Consider the following 17,814-nt stretch of genomic DNA (forward strand, 5'->3'; position numbering starts at 1 on the left):
TGTGTCAATATTTACACAGGCAGATTACAACAGTGTGGTCTCATCAGTTCAGCTATTGTGTCTTGTGAGCTTAACTAAATTTCAAACTCCATAAGGAACTACATTTTCCCCTGAAGTTATTAAAGGGTAGATTTCTTTTAATTAAACTCATTTGCATGACTAAATTAGATTTAATTACTCTCATTCATTTCACTAATACCTTTCTTTGATTGGAGAAGGAAAACTTTTATAATTGATTAAAACAGGACGTTCTGGCCTTCTACAGGGATTCTAGAGAACAGTTCTCATTTATGTGTTTAAGTGATTGGGCAAGTTAAAACAAAAAATTTTTGAGTTAGTTCTCCAAATAATGTGCTCCATGACCCTTTATCTTGTTCCTCAGTTCCTTTTGATACGCACAGTTCTACCGGTAATCATGATAAGTACATTTCTCCCCCATGAAAAGCCAAATGGTATTTTAATATAAAGGTATTTGCATTAATTCTAAGCTATGAATATTACTACCTCTATTAATATCGGAAATGTAACCTTTGCTATGAATTTTTCTTAAACATGAAATTCCTTTTCCCGCCTCTAGATTAGTAGACATTTTCCTATTTTAAGAATATCAAAATTTGCTATTGCAATCATTCACTCATGTCTGGCATTTATTCAATGCCAATTTGTTTTCCCACATTGTTCCAGACATGGTGACTATCCCTGGACAGGATTCAAAAAACTCCTAATAAATCTAACAATGCATGTTCCTCCCTGAGGAGTTCAGTCTTGACAGAGGCTGATATGTAAACAAATCCATGTTTCATAAGTGTAGCAACAATATTCTATAGGAAGTTCGTGGTCGAAAAGGGGAAGTTATGACTCAGTTTGAAGATTTTTAAAAACATTTTTAAATTTATTTATTTTGCTACTGTTAGGGAAATGGGCAGAGGGGTTTCAGTTACTTTCATCAAGTTGTGGGTACATTACTTCTTGAATATGGTTACCCTTTCCCATGTTTTACTCCCACTTTTCCTCCCCCCACTCCCTCCCAATCATCTTGTTTTTCCCTTAACCGTCCCATTTTCAAATATACAAATAAACTTATATACAATATACCAAGTACCAAAGTCAGATACAGTAACAACATGAGATAAACCTTAAGGGGAAAAGAAGAAAAAAGAAATAGCTTCACACAGTAAGTTAAGAACAATAATCACAAAGATAAACCTCTTCTTTCCTGAAGTTTGTCTCGCTTTTCCTCATCCTATATGGACATATATCCACAGCTTTTGAGCTATAGTTTGAAGATACTTAAAATAGATCTGGTGAGATATGTACATTACAAAGAGGGAAGAAGAGAAGGTTATTCTCAGACAAGAGGGTTCCGTGTTCAATAACTCTCAATGGGAAGAGAAAGGAATATCTGGAAAGTTCTAATTTTGTATTAAGATTCAGCATTGAGTGTGATGTGACAGAGAAGAAGTTTGTAGAAAATTGTTCTTTGGTACTTTGGCTTAAAGCAAGTAGGTAAACTGAGTATGCATCAGAAAGACAAGGAGATAGCAATATGGAAGTTAAATTAGAGAGTTATAATTACTGTTAGAAGATTCTTTAGCTCTTAGGTGATATACTTGCCATAATGATTTGAGAAGCAATAAAACATACATTCCACTGATATTTAGACACTAGACTTCATAGGCAGAAGTTCAAGGTATCACCTATTTCTGCCCATTTCTGCCATAGTTAATTTCTTAGGCAGTGGTGGCATTATAAAAGAGAAATATATTTGGAGTAAGAGTAGCAAAGTAAAGCAATCATGATTGTTTTGGGTTTTGGGTTTTTTTTTGTATTTGCCAGTCTGGGGTCTTGAACTCAGGGCCTGAGCACTGTCCTTTGGCTTTCTCAAAGCTAGAACTCTACCACTTGAGCCACAGCACCTTTGGGTTTTTCTATGCATGTGGTACCAAGGAATTGAACCTCGATCTTCTAGGCAAGCACTCTACCACTAGGCCAAACTCCTGGCCCCATGATTTAAGTTTTTAGACATGCAATTTTGAAATGAAATTACATCTGGATTTTATGAGTAAAAAAAAATGTGGGCTTGAATAATATAATACTTATTTTCATGTTTAGTTTTGCTTTTTTGTTTTAAATATTCTCTATAGTTCCAAATTTTTCCAAAGTCACTAATTCTGGTTTCACCATGGAAAAGCTTTGCCTCCATCTAAGAGAGGGAGGTACTTCATTCAGTCCAGCCAACCAGAAAAAAAAAGTGCTGGCCAGGATGTTAGAAGAGAGAGATAGAGACATTTATTCCTTTCAGTAGGATCACCAATTGATAAATCAAGCCCCCCAAACCTGAGGGCTTCCTTTTGTCTCCATACTGTAAAAATGTACCAGTAAAGCCCAAAACAGAAATGTAACCATTTTTTAAAAAAGAACTGTGCTGATATTTTTAAGCCCCAGATTTAGGCAAGCCTTTAGTCAGCCTTCCCTGAAATCTGTGAGTTATGTGAATCAGGGAATTCTGAGTGTCATGTCTTATATGTGTTTGTATTTCTGTAACAGATGATGGAGACTGAGCCAACATAAAATGCCAGGTAGATAGGGATGATGGTTGACTGTAACTTAGAGGTTTGTAGATAACATTCTCTTACTTAATTACTAAAGGTTTCTCATATTCTGATTCTTCAATTTTCTTTCTAATAAGTAGAAAGCTCCACCAGAATATGCATCCTAAGATATTTGAATTCATAACTTATTTCCTTTTCCATAATCTATAAGAGCTAATGGCAGGCTCATTTACAAATTACCTGAAAAGAAATCAGTGCTTAAATAGAGAATAGAACTCTTTTTACTGAAAAGCAGTTCCTGGTGCCTCAGGCCTTCCATCCTCATTATTCAAGAAGTTCAATGTACACCAACTGAGAAATCCATGAGATGCTCAATTCCAATTAACCAGCAAAAGACCAGAAGTGGATGTGTGGCTCAAGTGTTGGAAGGCCAACTTTAAACAAAAAAAGTTAAGGGGAAGCACCTTTCCCTGAGTTCAATCTCAGTACCAGCACATGCGCACACGCACACAGACACACACACACACAATTTGTCATTTTCCACATTATCTGTCTTAGCTTGGTTGACATCATTTATTTCAATAAATGAAGCTAAAGCTTAGTCTTCCTTCCTGAGAGTTCTTATCACCATTGTCTTTTTAAACCTTTGGTTATATAAGTCCTATCAATGCACATGGGAGTTGTATGTACTTATTTGCTTCATAGATTTTGAAGGATGCCAAAAATAAATTAGCACAGAAGAATTTGAAATAAAATGCTACTTCTTAAACCATCAAATTTTGAGTAAAATATACTCAAATCTTTGATTTAATAGTGTGGTTTCATAATCATTTTAGAATCTTCAATTCTGTTCACAAAATCTACAGTAAGCTAAAATGTCTCCCAATTAGCCAGTTGATTTTAGGAGACTGAAAAACACAGTCACATTCACGATGTAAATACCTGGTTAGGGGGCACAGAAGGTGAGCATCTTTCCTTTCTATCTGTATTTGAGTATTTGGCTTGAGCAAACCAGTCATGAAAGAATGTGTCATAAAAAGAAATGGAAACAAACAAGTCACAATACCAAAAGGAAGAAAAAAATAATTCCACAAACTACACTTCCACAGTCCTCTATTTATACTAGCACATTCTGGGAAAATCACTCAAAAACCTGTTACTAATCATTTAAACCTTAGGCTGTCGACATTTTTCTGCTTTGCTAGCCAAACAATCATTTGCAGCAGCCAGAGGGTTAAAGAGCCAGATTTCCTGTCCCATACTGTAGCTTTGTGTGAGCAATATGGAGGACCTCATCAACGCTGCTGAGGCTCCTGTTGAACACGGATGAGTCTATCCAGGCAAAAATATGTGCAGCCTTCTGGGCCAGATTTGCTCCGGAAGGGTTTGGAAGTTGGCTGTGCAGTGAACTGAGCTGTCCAGACCTGCTGTTCCACAAAGGCCAAGACTGTTTCTCTGTGTGCCTAGATCCACAAGCACCAGACCATACAAAGCCTGCTTACTCACCTGGTGCCAACACCTTCCCGAACTTTGAGAAGGTCTTTGAGTTGTTTTAAGACATAAAATATAAAATCCAATATAACTCGGTTATTTGGATTGGGGTAGAACAAAGACACAGCATTCCCACGTTCACATTGAAATGAAATGAGGGAAGCAGAACACAGAACAGAATAAAGTATGAGATTTTGACTGTGGGAGACAATGGAATTTTCTCTTTCTTATTTTATCTATTTTTTTATTATCTTTCAAGTAGTTGTATAGAGGGGTTTCAACAGGTAAGTTTGTGGCTATGATGCACTTTAATCACTGCTACACATTTGCTATTTTTCATCTCTGCCACACCATGCATCCCCTTTATTTATCTAGTTGCAGTTTCACATATATACATTGAATATTCTCTCTCCATGGATCTACCTTCCTCCCCTTGACTGAACACTCCCCAGCCCTAATGACACAAGTTTTACCTTTTTGCTATTCGTTTTGTTAAACTGCATTTCGCCCCTGCACATATCCTATTTTAGGTAACATGTGTGTATATATGCATACGCCTGTTTATGTTCACAAACATTTTAAAATTAGATATCACTTCCTCATATGAAAAGAAAGATGGATCTCTTATTGCTCTGAACCTGACTTATGTTACTTCAATCCATTCATTTCCCTGCAAATGTCATAAAGAAAATATGATATAATATGATATAAATATAAAGTACTAGATTAAATCCCTTATATATACATTCCTTTATTCCATGATATTACATACACATATATATATACACATCTACACATATGTATAATGAGATTTTACTCATCCTTCTGAAAGAATATTAGGCTATTTCTTTCTTTTCCAAAAACTTACTGTTAGTAACTATATAGGATTATATATGTATATTTGGTCATGGGGCTTGAATTCAAGGCCTGGGTACTATCCTTGAGTTCTTTTGCCCAAGATATCACTAAAGCACTTTGAACCGCAGCACCATTTTACAGTGGTTTTTTTGAGTGGTTAATTGGAGATGAGTTACAAGGGGATTTTTCTGTTCAAACTGGATTTGAATCCCAATCCTCATATTTCGGATTCTTGAGTAGCTGGGGTTACAGGCATAATCCACCAGTGCCTGGCTCCATATCTTAAGATTATATTATGCCATATTAAACTGAAGATTATTTTGGGAGGTTATATTTAGTGGGATACCATAACACTTTATATTATTTCAACTGAATATATATGATGTGCTTATTCTGTGTACTATATTACATTGCCTTATTAACAAACACAGTCAGAAGGCTCAGCATGAAGCAAATGGGAAAATAGCTCCCTCAAAACCAAGATGCAAATCATCATTGCACTTGGCAATTTAGACTGTAGAACTCCTCACTTTAATTTTTCTCGTCCCTCTTCACTTTATGAGTGTCTTCCACACTTTAAATACTGATAGTAGACCCTATTCTTAATCTGAACAATTATTAATGTTTTATTTCATTAAATTCAAACTTCACATTCAATTTCATGGGACATATGCCCCCCAAATGATCTTCTTTCTCAATGACAGTCTGGACCTTAAAACTCTAATCTCTGCTAGAATGAGAGTTGGCAGAAACTTGTAGAAAGAGGCTAGAAAAAAGTACAAGGTTAGTTCCTACACAGAGTGGGGCTCAGGGCTACTTTCAGCAGTACACATCATCATTCATCCACTGTGAGCAGAAGTTTGAAGATAAGACTTTTGATTCAAACACCAAAGAAACATTTGATTTGTCTATGTCTGTCTTAACAACATATCCTGCTTTATTAGAAGTTTGGATGAAGTAATATGTGCTGTCAGAAATTCAGTGATAGAAAAGAGGTCAAATTTGACTGAAGATTTACAATTTATAAAGCCACCACGGGTCTTTGGAGTCAGACTCAAGAATTTAGATTGCACCATGCCCTTAATTATCAAGTGTGCTTCCTATGAAGAAAGGAATACTGTGTAAAATGTTCGATAATCTGACAAGGCCATAAGGCTTAATGGAATCGATGATTACACACAGATGGACGATTAACTCTCGAGGTTTAACATTTATTAAAAAAAATAAGTAACTGTGCTGGATTGCTACTTAATGGAATTACACTGCCCATATGGAAAAGAACTATACCCTAAATATACCCAGAATGATGGGACAGGTGGCAGATTCTGGGAGAGACTGCTTGGAATGCAAAACACATTCTGAACTTGTAGCTGCCAGAAAGATTCCTGGAGGAAAAAAAAGGAGAATCTTTAAAATTGTGTTAACTTTTCTGCATTTTGGAACTATGAATCGCAAAAGATAATTAGAAAGCTGAAATCCAAAGTACATTTTTTTCCATATTATCCTCTAGAAACCTGTACACTGTGTCTGTGACTAAAGTACTAGAAGACATGATGACCATTTACTTCAAACATAAACTCAATGAAGGCTGCGATCATATAATCTTCATCATAGTTCAATCCTTCCAAAGATAGAACTGAGAGAAGGAAACAAAGACTATTGGATAATATAGTGCCTGGGTATATGTCATGCTTTCTGGCTCGTGTTTTAATTTTTGTTGTTATTGTTGTTTTGTTTCTTTTTCTTTTTGTTTTTTGCCAGTCCTGAGCCTTGAACTTAGGGCCTGGGCACTGTCTTTGGATTATCTCAAGGCTAATGCTCTACCACTTGAGCCACAGCACCATTTCTGTCTAGTTTTCCTATGTATGTGGTACCAAGGAATCGAACCCAGGTCTCGTGCATACTAGGCAAGAACTCTACCACTAGGCCAAACTCCCAGCCAACTTTCTAGCTCTTCTATAATGCATCTACCCACCCACTTCTATGGCAAAGTAAGAACTTTGTGACAATGGTGGCAGGAATGTGAACATTAGGATTTCCATATAAAGATGCAAATGATAACACCATATGATTCCAGTTAATAAACTTGTTGGCAGCATGTAATTCATTTGCAATGTTTTTTACTCAACTCAATAGGTTTTTCAAATATTAATAATATTTAAATTACATAGACTATTTCCCATGGACTTAGAATATGGGACGGACTTTGCAATGATGACATTGTAGGAAAGTTACACTGGACATTCCCTATGTGACAGATCGCATGTTGTATACACATCATTTCATCATTTTATTTAATTCTGGATATGGTCCCTTTTGGTTTTTTTGTTATTTGTCTATATTTCAGTTGAGGAATGTGACATTAATCTCACAGGGCTAATCGTTAATAAAGTTGGGACTAATAAAATAGATAGGTGTAGTCCGAATCCTTCCTTCCACACAAGAATCCTTTGTCACCATTTCCAGCACCTATTTAATTTTTCTTTCTCTGATTCTATGTGACTTCTCTAATTTATCACTTCCCAAGCAGTCTTGGGTTCCCTTTGGTGACTGATACCTCCCAAATTCTTGTGAATCCACACTATTTTCTAGGGCCTTAATGGGGACCTTTGCAAAAGTTGTAACGGAGGAAGAGCAAGAATTATCTGTTGTTGCCACAGAAGAGATCATTAAAAAGCTAATACAAAATGGTAAGTGTGAAGATGTCCACAACATTATTTCTGTTTCCTAAAGTCATAAGTCTTAAAAATATTTTAAATATTAACATTCTTTAAGAAATATTGGTGTCTCTCTTTTGTTGATGCCTTGAGCACCTTATTATACCCACTTTAATACTATCCCTAGCCTAACTGCTCCATGCATGCTATGGACTGAAAACTCCCAACATTTGCATTCCCAGTGCAATGGTGCTTGGAGGTAAGGCCTTGGGAAAAATATCCGGGCACGAGGATGTAGCACTGGTGAATGGAACCTAGATCCCTTGTGAGAAGAAACTTAGGCACTACAGTCTCTCTCTCTCTCTCTCTCTCTCTCTCTCTCTCTCTCTCTCTCTCTCTCTCTCTCTCTCTCTCTCTCTCTGTTGTCTCTTTGTCTCTCTGTCACTCTCTTTCTCTCTCTTCTCTTTCTCTCCATGTGAAACTATCTCAAGAAGATAGACATCTACAAATCAGGAAGGGAGTCCTCATCAAATATATCAAAATATCAACTTTTCTGGAACATTAATCTTCTACTCTCAGACTCTCCAAGTGTGAGAAGGAAAAACAAAAACAAAAACAAAAACCTGTATGTGATCTTAACTATCTCTAGTATATTTATTACAGGGTCCAAACCAAGACAACTTGAATTATCTTAATGGTAAATCATGGCATTTCATTACACAATCTTAGCTATTAACACTTTCAAATCTATATGACTTTTGTAGAAACGAAACTCACTTAACTGATTACCCTAAAAAGAATCTTGGTATAATCACAAAGACCAGCTGGGTACTGAATATACAGACACAGCTTCTTTAGTTGTTTCTGCCTTAGCTTTCCATATGCTTAGGGTTTTTATACATCTTGGTATATGTATATTACCAAAACATTTTTTTTCAAACTTTGTCTCCTTCCAGGAAAATTTTAACACTGACAAGACATAAGATAAACAGTGGAAACACTTCTAGTCTTGTAAGGAGACCTCTTTTCGGTTTTAGTGATTTTATTTTCTACTAATTAGTTGTGATCCTTGTTCCTTGATATGTTCTGAGCTTCTCTTCCTCTCAAGATATTTCTCCCAATTATATTATAGGAATTATACCAAAGGACTGAAAGCAAGTAAAATTTAAACGTGATATTTCTTGAAAAAGTAAGAATAAGTATGCACTGTTGAGAACTATGGGCTATGTGCTTTCTTCCCTCTGCTCCTTTTCACAAGGTGTTCAGTTGGATTCTCTAAATCAAAGTTGAAGATTATTATTGTTCAATAGACTAAAATTTATACAGTAAGGTGTATGCTTCATAGTGTGACCTCAAAGAATGTTGGCTTTGAGAACATAAGGCAGCATATATTTACTGCAGCAGGACAGAGGGTGATAAATGTCAAATCTGTTAGCTGAAAACAATGCATGTATTTTGTTTTATAGGCTCATGGTTAGCATAGTACCCTTTGTGGTTGTGAACATATTCTAATGGAAAATAATCAACTTGTATCAAAGGAATTGAAATGATACATTTTTATGACCAGAAGATTTTTTATGGTTATCTAAAATTCTTTACATTTTGAAATTTTTAAATGATTGCATATCAATTATACTCTTTCTTTTTAAATCATAATAGCTTCCAGTTCAAATAAAGAGTTTATAATGCCACAACAGATAATATTACTTTGATGGTGTATAGTAAGGAAGATAAATTGATGGCTTTAAGTCATGTATTTATCATTTGAATGATGGATAGTCATACTTTATTAACTTTTTTCTTGTCTTGGTGCTTGAACTATATGTATATATAGTTATATTTAGATTTCCAAGTTCATCTCAATGAACTTGAGAACCCGAATATTGAGTCATCATTCTTCTACTGTTTGGATCTAATATCCACATATCAAGGAGACCATGTACCTTTTGTTCCTTTGGTCTTGGCTTATCTCACTCTACATGATTTACTCTAGTTTCATCCACTTTCCAGCAAATACCATTATTTTATCTTGACTGGGGGCTATGTAGGATTCCATTGTTTATATGTATCATATTTTTGTATCAATTCATCTGTAAGGGGGCATCTGGGTTATTTCCATTGCTTGGCTATTGTGAATAGTGAAGGTCATAGGGAAGGTCTATTTTTAGTTTTTTGAGAAACCTCCAAGCTGCCTTCCAGAGTGGCTGAACTAGTTTACATTCCCATCAGAGGTGCAGTAGGGTTCCTTTTTCTCCACAAACCCTAGCATTTCTTGTTGTCTCAGTTCAGAATATTGGCCATTTTGATTGAGGTTCGGTAGTATCTTAGGGTTGTTTTTATGTTCATTTCCTTTATGACCATGGATGATGAGCATTTACTCATAAGTTTCTTTGCCATTTTTGCCTCTTCCTCTTATAAGTCTCTCTTTAGTTCCTTTGACCATTTTGCAATTGGTTCATTACGTTTGTGGACAATTAGTTTCTTGAGTTTTTGGAGAAGTTTTAAAAATAATTTCTGTCAGAGATCCAACACCCCTTTATGCTAAAAGCTCTGGAGAACATGGAACATGGAACATTCTTCAGTATAATGAAGGCTGTGTATGATAAACCCACAGCTAGCATTATACTTAATGACGAAAAGCTAAAGCCATTTTCTCTAAAATCAGGAATGAGACAAGAATGCCCACTCTCTCCAGTCCTCTTTAACATAGTATTAGAATTCCTAGCCAGAGTAATAAGGCAAGAAGCAAGCATAAAGGGGATCCAAACAGGGAAAGGGGAAGTGAAACTTTCCCTCTTTGCAGATGACATGATTCTGTATTTAAAGAATCCTATAGATTCCACTCCCAAGCTCCTTGAGCTGATTCAAAACTTTGGAATGGTAGCAGGGTATAAAATTAACCCTCAAAAATCAACTGCCTTCCTATATGCCAACAGTGAGAGGAATGAGGCAGCAATCAGGAAAGCAACTCTTTTACAATAGCCTCAAAGAAAATAAAGTACCCAGGAATTAACTTAACTAAGAACGTAGAGGACCTTTTTGATGAAAACTTTAAAAACCTGAAAAAGGAAATTAAAGCAGAACTTAGGAAATGGAAAAACCTTCCATGCTCCTGGATTGGAAGAAATAACATGGTGAAAATGGCAATCTTGCCAAGGGCTATCTACAAATTCAACGCAATACCCATCAATTTCCCAATGTCATTCTTTAAGAAATAGAAGAGGCAATCCAAAATTTCATATGGAATAATAAAAGACCTCGTATAGCAAAAACACTTCTTAGCAGAAAGAACAGCGCTGGAGGAATTTCAATACCAAACTTTAGACTCTATTACAGAGCTATAATTATCAAAACACAAGAACAGGTCTGAAGACCAATGGAATAGAAGTGAAGACCCAGATATTAACCCACAGACCTATGGCCACCTAATCTTTGATAAGGGGAGCCAAAACAATAGAATGGAAGAAAGACAGCCTCTTCAACAAGTGGTGCTGAAAACTAAAGTTGGATCCTTCTTTGTCACCCGGCAGCAGGATTAACTCCAAATGAGCAAAGACTTCATGGTAAAAGCTGACACACTGAAAACTTTACAAGAAGGAATAGGACATACACTAGATATCCTTGGAACAGACAGAAACTTTCTTAATAAGGACCAAGAAACACAACAATTCAGAAAAAGTCTGGATAAGTGGTACTTCATTAAACTGCAGAGTTTCTGAATGGCAAAGGACATGGCTAGGAAATTAACTAGAAAGCCTACAAAAATGGGAGGAGGTCTTCACTAACCATACAATGAACAAAGGCCTCATATCTAAAATATATCAATAGCTCAAAAAATTGAATTACTCCAAAACTAATCTCCAAAGAAACAACCATGCCATTAAAAGATGGGCCAAAGACTTAAAGAGAGTCTTCTCTGAAGAAGAAATAAGAATGGCTTATAGATACAAGAAGAAATGCTCGACATCTCTGGCTCTAAAAGAAATGCAAATAAAAACAACTCTAAGAATCCACCTCACTCTAGTTAGAATGGCCAGGATCAAGAAATCTAATCACAACAGATGCTGGAGGGGATGTGGCCTGGAGGGATCACTACTACACTGTTGGTGGGAGATTAAACTCATTCAAACCACTATGGAAAGCAGTATGGCAGTTCCTCAAAAGACTAAACATTGAGCTCCCTATAACCCAGCAATTCCTCTACTTGACATTTACCCAATCTTCCAGAAACAATGACATACTAAATCCATTAGCACAATGATGTTCATTGCAGCACTATTTACCACAGCAAAGATATGGAACCAACCCTGGATGAGTAGATCAACAAGATGTGGTATTTGTACACAATGGAATTCTATGCTGCTGTCAGAATGAATGATATCAATTCATTTGTAAGGAAATGCAAAGACAGAAAAAATCATATTAAGTGAAGTAAGCCAGACTCAAAGGAACATATGCTCAATCATTTGCCTCATCTGTCATAATCAGTAGAAACCTTGAGCTCTCCTAGCAGGTATTTACAATAGAGCAAAACCTAGATACATAATGCCATATAATATGACACTAAATGAAAAGACTTCCAGGATATAGAAACAAAAGCCATATAATGAGTGATTGTTGTCCTTAATGTACAATGTTATCTCTCATCTTTTTTGCTGTCCCTTAGTTATTTTATATTGTTACAGTATTTCACCTGGTTATCTGATATATTGTATATATGTCTATTTGGTTATTTGAAGTCGGATAGGGAAGGGGTGAAAACAAGATGAGAGGCCGGGGGGGAGGGCATGGAAATGGGGACCAACACCTGAGAAAGGGTATCAATGTATGTGAAGTAATGCACCTTCTATCTGGTGATTATAATATAACCCTTCTATTAATTATAATTAAAATATATAAAAAAATAATTTTGTCAGCTACTGGTTATTAAATTGAACATATCAGCTAGTGACTACACCAGCAGATGTGGAATCATATCACCAAGATTTCTTTTGAATAAAAGCAAGGAAAGTATTCGTCTATGATAGAGTGAAAGGTGTATGCCTCATAGGCAGTTGAAGACATCTACTCAAGACAAAAACAACAATAGAGGTAAGAGTTAACACACTTAGTCACTTTTGTTTTACACCAAGTAATTTAATGATCAGATTAAAAAACTAGGGACCGGGCATTTGGCCTAGTGGTAGAGTGCTTACCCAGCGTGCATGAAGACCTGGGTTTGATTCCTCAGTACTACATGCATAGAAAATAGCCAGAGTGGTACTGAGGCTCAAGTGGCATAGAAAATAGCCAGAGTGGTACTGAGGCTCAAGTGGCATAGAAAATAGCCAGAGTGGTACTGAGGCTCAAGTGACAGAGCTCTAGCTTTGAGAAAACACAAGGACAGTGCTCAGGCCCTGAGCTCAAGCCCAGGACTGGCAAAACAAACAAACAAACATGCATGGACAGACAGAAAGTTGACAATTTGATGTCTATAGTTTTCTCTTAAACTTACTTCAGTCACATTAGTGAGAATTACTAGGTTATGCACTGTTCTTTTACACCTCTCAAAATTGTTACTGCAAAAATATTTATTAGGAATATTGAAATTCATTTCAAATCTCATGAATCACACATTTTCACACAGCTACCTTCTTATGTAAAATGGTACTTATTTTTGTCCAAATATTATTCAATATTTACTTACATAACATTTACTGAGCACCTTTTTATGCCATAAAATGTGCCAGAGCATGACATCTGTCTTGTATCTTCAAGATGCTACACAAGAAATATGAAAATTCAGATATAGGTAGAGAGGTGCAGGTCTAAAATTAAATGAACAAAGATATAATAAACATGATAAGGCAATAATACAATATGGGTATTTAGTGAATACTAAGCTTATTTTTAAATATTCTTTGTTTTAGTACATCTATCTTAATTACATCTAAAATCTTGGCTATAAAGAATTCATAATTCATAAATAATATGGAAAATTAGAAACATAAATTATTCATACATTCTATGCAAACTTTTAAGTTGAATTACATTTAATGCTCTATTTAACGCCTCAATTTTCAAGAACTTACAATCTTTTAAACTAGCCAGACCCTAAAAAGAACCAATTTATCTCGTCCTGTGTACGCTTTTTAACTTATTATTTTTTTAACTGGGCTTCTAGTTACATTCATAAGATAGTGAGTGCATTACTTCTTGAACATTGTTTCTCCTTCCCATGATTTTCTCCCACTTTCCTTCCCGCCCCCCAAGTTTTAAAATTCATTTCCAACCAATTGTTCTGTAAACACCACTGTTATTTGTCACATCTTGTTTTTCTCCTTCCTTTCCCTGATTCATAAAAACATACATATGTGTATACAGTCTGTGTAAGCTTTTATTTTTTTGCCAGTCCTGGGCTTGAGCTCAGGGCATGATCACTGTCCTTGGATTTTCTCAAGGCTAGTGCTCTACCACTTGAGCCTCAGCATCATTTCGGTTTTTTTCTATGTATATGGTACAGAGGAATGGAACCTGGGTCTTTTGTGCATGCAAGGCAAGCACTCCACCACTAGGCCAAACTCCCGGCCCGTGTAAGCTTTTTTAATACATTGTTTTTCACTCTTTAACTCCAGGAAATTTCTATTATCCTTTTCGTCAAAAGGAGTCTTTTTTTAATTTACTTTGATTGTTCAATTCTCAACCACATTTTCTTTTTGGTGAACAGAATACTGAAACTGTAAAATTAAAAGGATAAAAGTCTACATAAAAGGTAAATTCCCATCATTGCAATCTATACTTTTTCAATGCATTTTATGACAGTAAGGATATGAAAAAAATAGGTTTATCTTTGTGATTGTTGTTCTTAATGTACTATGTGTGGTTATTTCTTTTCTCTTTTTTTCCCTTATGGTTACTCTCACATGGTTACTGTATCTGATTTTGTGTATATGTCTATTTGTTTATTTGAAATAGGGAATGGAAGGGGGGAAACAAGATAATTGGGAGGGGGTGGGAGGAGGGAAAGGGGGACCAAACATGAAAAGAGTTATCAAGTTTGAAGAAGTAATGCACTCATCACCTGATGAATGCAAATGTAAATCCTCTATATATTATCCCCACAATAAAATACAATAAAAAAATACAAAAGGACCAATCCCTGAACACAATGCAAAAAATAAAATAAAAAGGAAGAAACAGGATGATCCTCCTTTGCCATTTGAATTAAGAATTTCTTCACTCAAATTTCTGGAAGTTATTATACCCATCCATCAAGAGTGGCACTATTGGTTACTAACTTATCTGTGATTTTTTTTACTTCTTTATTACTTAATGAACTTCCCACAGTCAGTTCAGAATGAATTGTCTGAAAAGCTATTAATAGGTTCACTCTAAACCCACCAAACCATCTCATGTCCTGTCACAATTCCATCAGCTCTGGACTCATTGAAAATGCAAATTGGAAACTGTTTTCATGAGAAATATGTTGATCCCTTTTTAGTATGTACCAAAATGTTCAGTAAAGATGCTGGGAAACTAGAATAAAGCATCGGTTTTAAATTTCACTACTAGATTAAATGCATGGAAAATAGCACAAAGGTAATTACAATAGGCAGGCCTATTTCTCAAACTAGAGAAGATTTTAAAATCATAGCCTTGGACAGGTTTTTTAAGGAATGTGTTTCAAATACATTACAAATCAATGATAGAGCCTAATCTTCAAGGGAGACAGAAGGGCATGTGATAATGGGTAGAATGGCATCAAAAGAAAGCTTTAAGTCATAGATAATATTTGGATTTAATCTTCAGGAGAAGGGAGTAAGAAGAGAATATTTCAGGAAGCAGAAATCTAAAGAACAATGAAAATAGCAGTTTGAGCACCTAACTAATACTTACTGATTTAAATGATCCTAGAGACAGTCAAATCTTTTGTGGCATTCATTTTTAACCTATTTTTGTAAATGATTCCTGTAGATAAAGTTGCTGCTTCCATATTCAGCCATTTTTGACTCAGTGATTGGTTTTGCAATTGTAAGGAAAAAGAAAAAGACCATGAAGCTGTGTTACATCTTGAAGTACATTAAAATATATAAACAAAAATAAGAACATACTCCAAATGATTAATTTGTTTTTCAGTATTTCACCACTTAGTGACAATAACTGGCAGACTAATAATTTCACAGTGTCATCCTGGTGGAACATAGGGTTCCTGTACGAATACAATTCTTTCTCCTTCAACATCACCATTAAAATGATTTATTTGTTTCTGATTAATGAGGACCTGGTTTCTTCCTTCTTGGCGTTGTGCTTTTCCTCCTGTTCTGTCTGTCTGGACAGGCTGGATGTGTGTGGGCATGCACCAGTTTGTGGGATTCTGGATCAGAACTCAGTGGCATTGCAACTGCGATAAGCCTAACTTCTGGTAACTGTGAATTTGTGTTCCAAAGTGCCACAAACTACACGGTAAGATGCCACAAAAAGGAGCAGTAACTAGGTCGAATTTTTGGCAGTCTTCAAGGATCAGTAGCTCCAATGCTTATTTGCCAGTGATTAAATAGAGCTGAGAAATATTTTCCCTTGTCTTTCTTTAATAAAACAAAAGTCTCAAATCTTTGATGGAGACTGAAAAGGAAAAGTAAAGCCTATGGACAATATGATTCAACTTCTAAATAAAGTCCAATACTTATGCCAGAGGTCTAAATGGAGGTCTTAAATAATTTGCATTGTGTAGGTATAGTCAGAAATTACACGTACACAGGCACACATAATGGGCCCGTCAGAATGGCAAAGAAATACTCAGGATTTGGTACTATAGCAAAGAACAGAGGCCAAGTCATTTTTAGACAGTGACTTCTCCCTTTTGTAAATATTATTAGAAATTCAGTTTAGTAGGCACTAAGTATAAATGTCATTATTCATATTTGACCTATGCAAAAATATACCCAATTTTTTAACTCAAAACATATTCTCCCCAAGCAGTTCACTGATTAAGCAACCAATATGCAAAAAGGCAACAGGCTTGACAGCATTGGAGAAGACACAAATGGCAGAAAGCCTTGTGGAAGGCTGCAGAGATGCTTTGTAAGATGCTAGAATGACTACCTCTCAGAGTATTTAGAGAGGAATTGACTTAAAATGCAATCCTTCTTTCTCCTTCCAGCCTAGTGAATCCAGTCAAAAGGATTTAGTGCTTGGAAGAAGCCCAGAAGGTTTAAAATTCTGTATGAAAAAAGTATATTTTTAGAAATATGGTAACAGCTGCTAAGAAACGTATTTCTGTTTTGCAGTTAGTCTGAGCTGCCTAACATAAATGTGTGGCAGAGAAAGATAACAGAGATAAGGCAAGTGGAGAAAATTATAGCAAAGTGAGCACTGTCTTTAGTTGTTGTTGAAGAAAAAAATTGAACACTAAAGATGGCATTTTATCAAAATTGAAGTACAAATTGTACATCTAAGAGTTAGAATGAGATAGCTACCCTTCCACCTCCTCCCATCTCCTATTTCTTAGAGATATTAGGTCTTTCCTAAGAGATGCAAGGGTGCACTAGAATAATAATAATAATAATAATAATAATAATAATAATAATGCCTTCTAATATCCCCAGATAGACTACTGTCAAATAACCATCAAATTTCACCTTAAAATAATTTAAAAGTGTTTAAATCCGGCAAGTGAACTACTATCCAAATGTTGCCACTTATTTTATTGCTTATTTTTTATGGTCCAATTTCATATGTTAGGATTATTATTAAAGCATAGAATAAGATCAAGTAGAAATAATAATGAATTATAGTCTAGATATATATTGAATCAGTATCATGTTCAGGATTTTGTTTTGCCTGTAACTGGGTTTGTTGAAAAATAGTGCTATCACACATCTGTGATGATGTTATCCTATGTGATACATATTTGTGTTCCATTTCTATGCTTGGGATTTCCTTACCCTTGGAATAAGAATCAGGTACCCAGTGTTCAAGTAAAAACATGTACTTATCCTTTCATTCTAGTCTACACTGAGAGTCAATCAGATTGATTTCTAAATAAGACACTGCAGGGATTTTTATAAATTTACTGTATTATGCCAAGCAAAGAAGGCCATAACTGTTAGGCAATCTACTCAGAAGGTATGGATAGATGTCCAAGGAAAGTCTGGAACAAAAAGCATAAAACTGAATCTAAAAAGAAAAACTAAAGCAAAAAGTTAAAAAGGGCTGAAGTCTTGTCTAGTCAAGTGGTAGAGTGCTTACAATTCCAGTCCTGGGCATTTATCCAATGG

General features: G+C 35.5%; 1 protein-coding gene across 6 annotated transcripts in view; it reads right to left on the reverse strand.

Moving 5' to 3' along the window:
- The window catches only part of LOC150055549 (uncharacterized), a 153,205-nt gene that overhangs the window by 47,237 nt on the left and 88,154 nt on the right, over positions 1–17,814 (reverse strand). For 3 of the 6 annotated variants that reach the window (XM_090344006.1, XM_090344004.1, XM_090344005.1), the window contains exon 4: positions 13,245–13,318. The exons of the other annotated variants lie outside the window; for them this stretch is intronic. In XM_090344006.1, coding sequence (XP_090200132.1) covers positions 13,245–13,318 — 74 coding nt within the window. The remainder of the gene's footprint in view (positions 1–13,244; positions 13,319–17,814) is intronic. 6 annotated transcript variants of the gene reach the window in all.

The sequence above is a fragment of the Megascapheus bottae genome, chromosome 13 (assembly GCF_031878675.1).
Source record: "Megascapheus bottae isolate mThoBot1 chromosome 13, mThoBot2.hap1, whole genome shotgun sequence".
NCBI classification, from domain to species: Eukaryota; Metazoa; Chordata; class Mammalia; order Rodentia; family Geomyidae; genus Megascapheus; species Megascapheus bottae.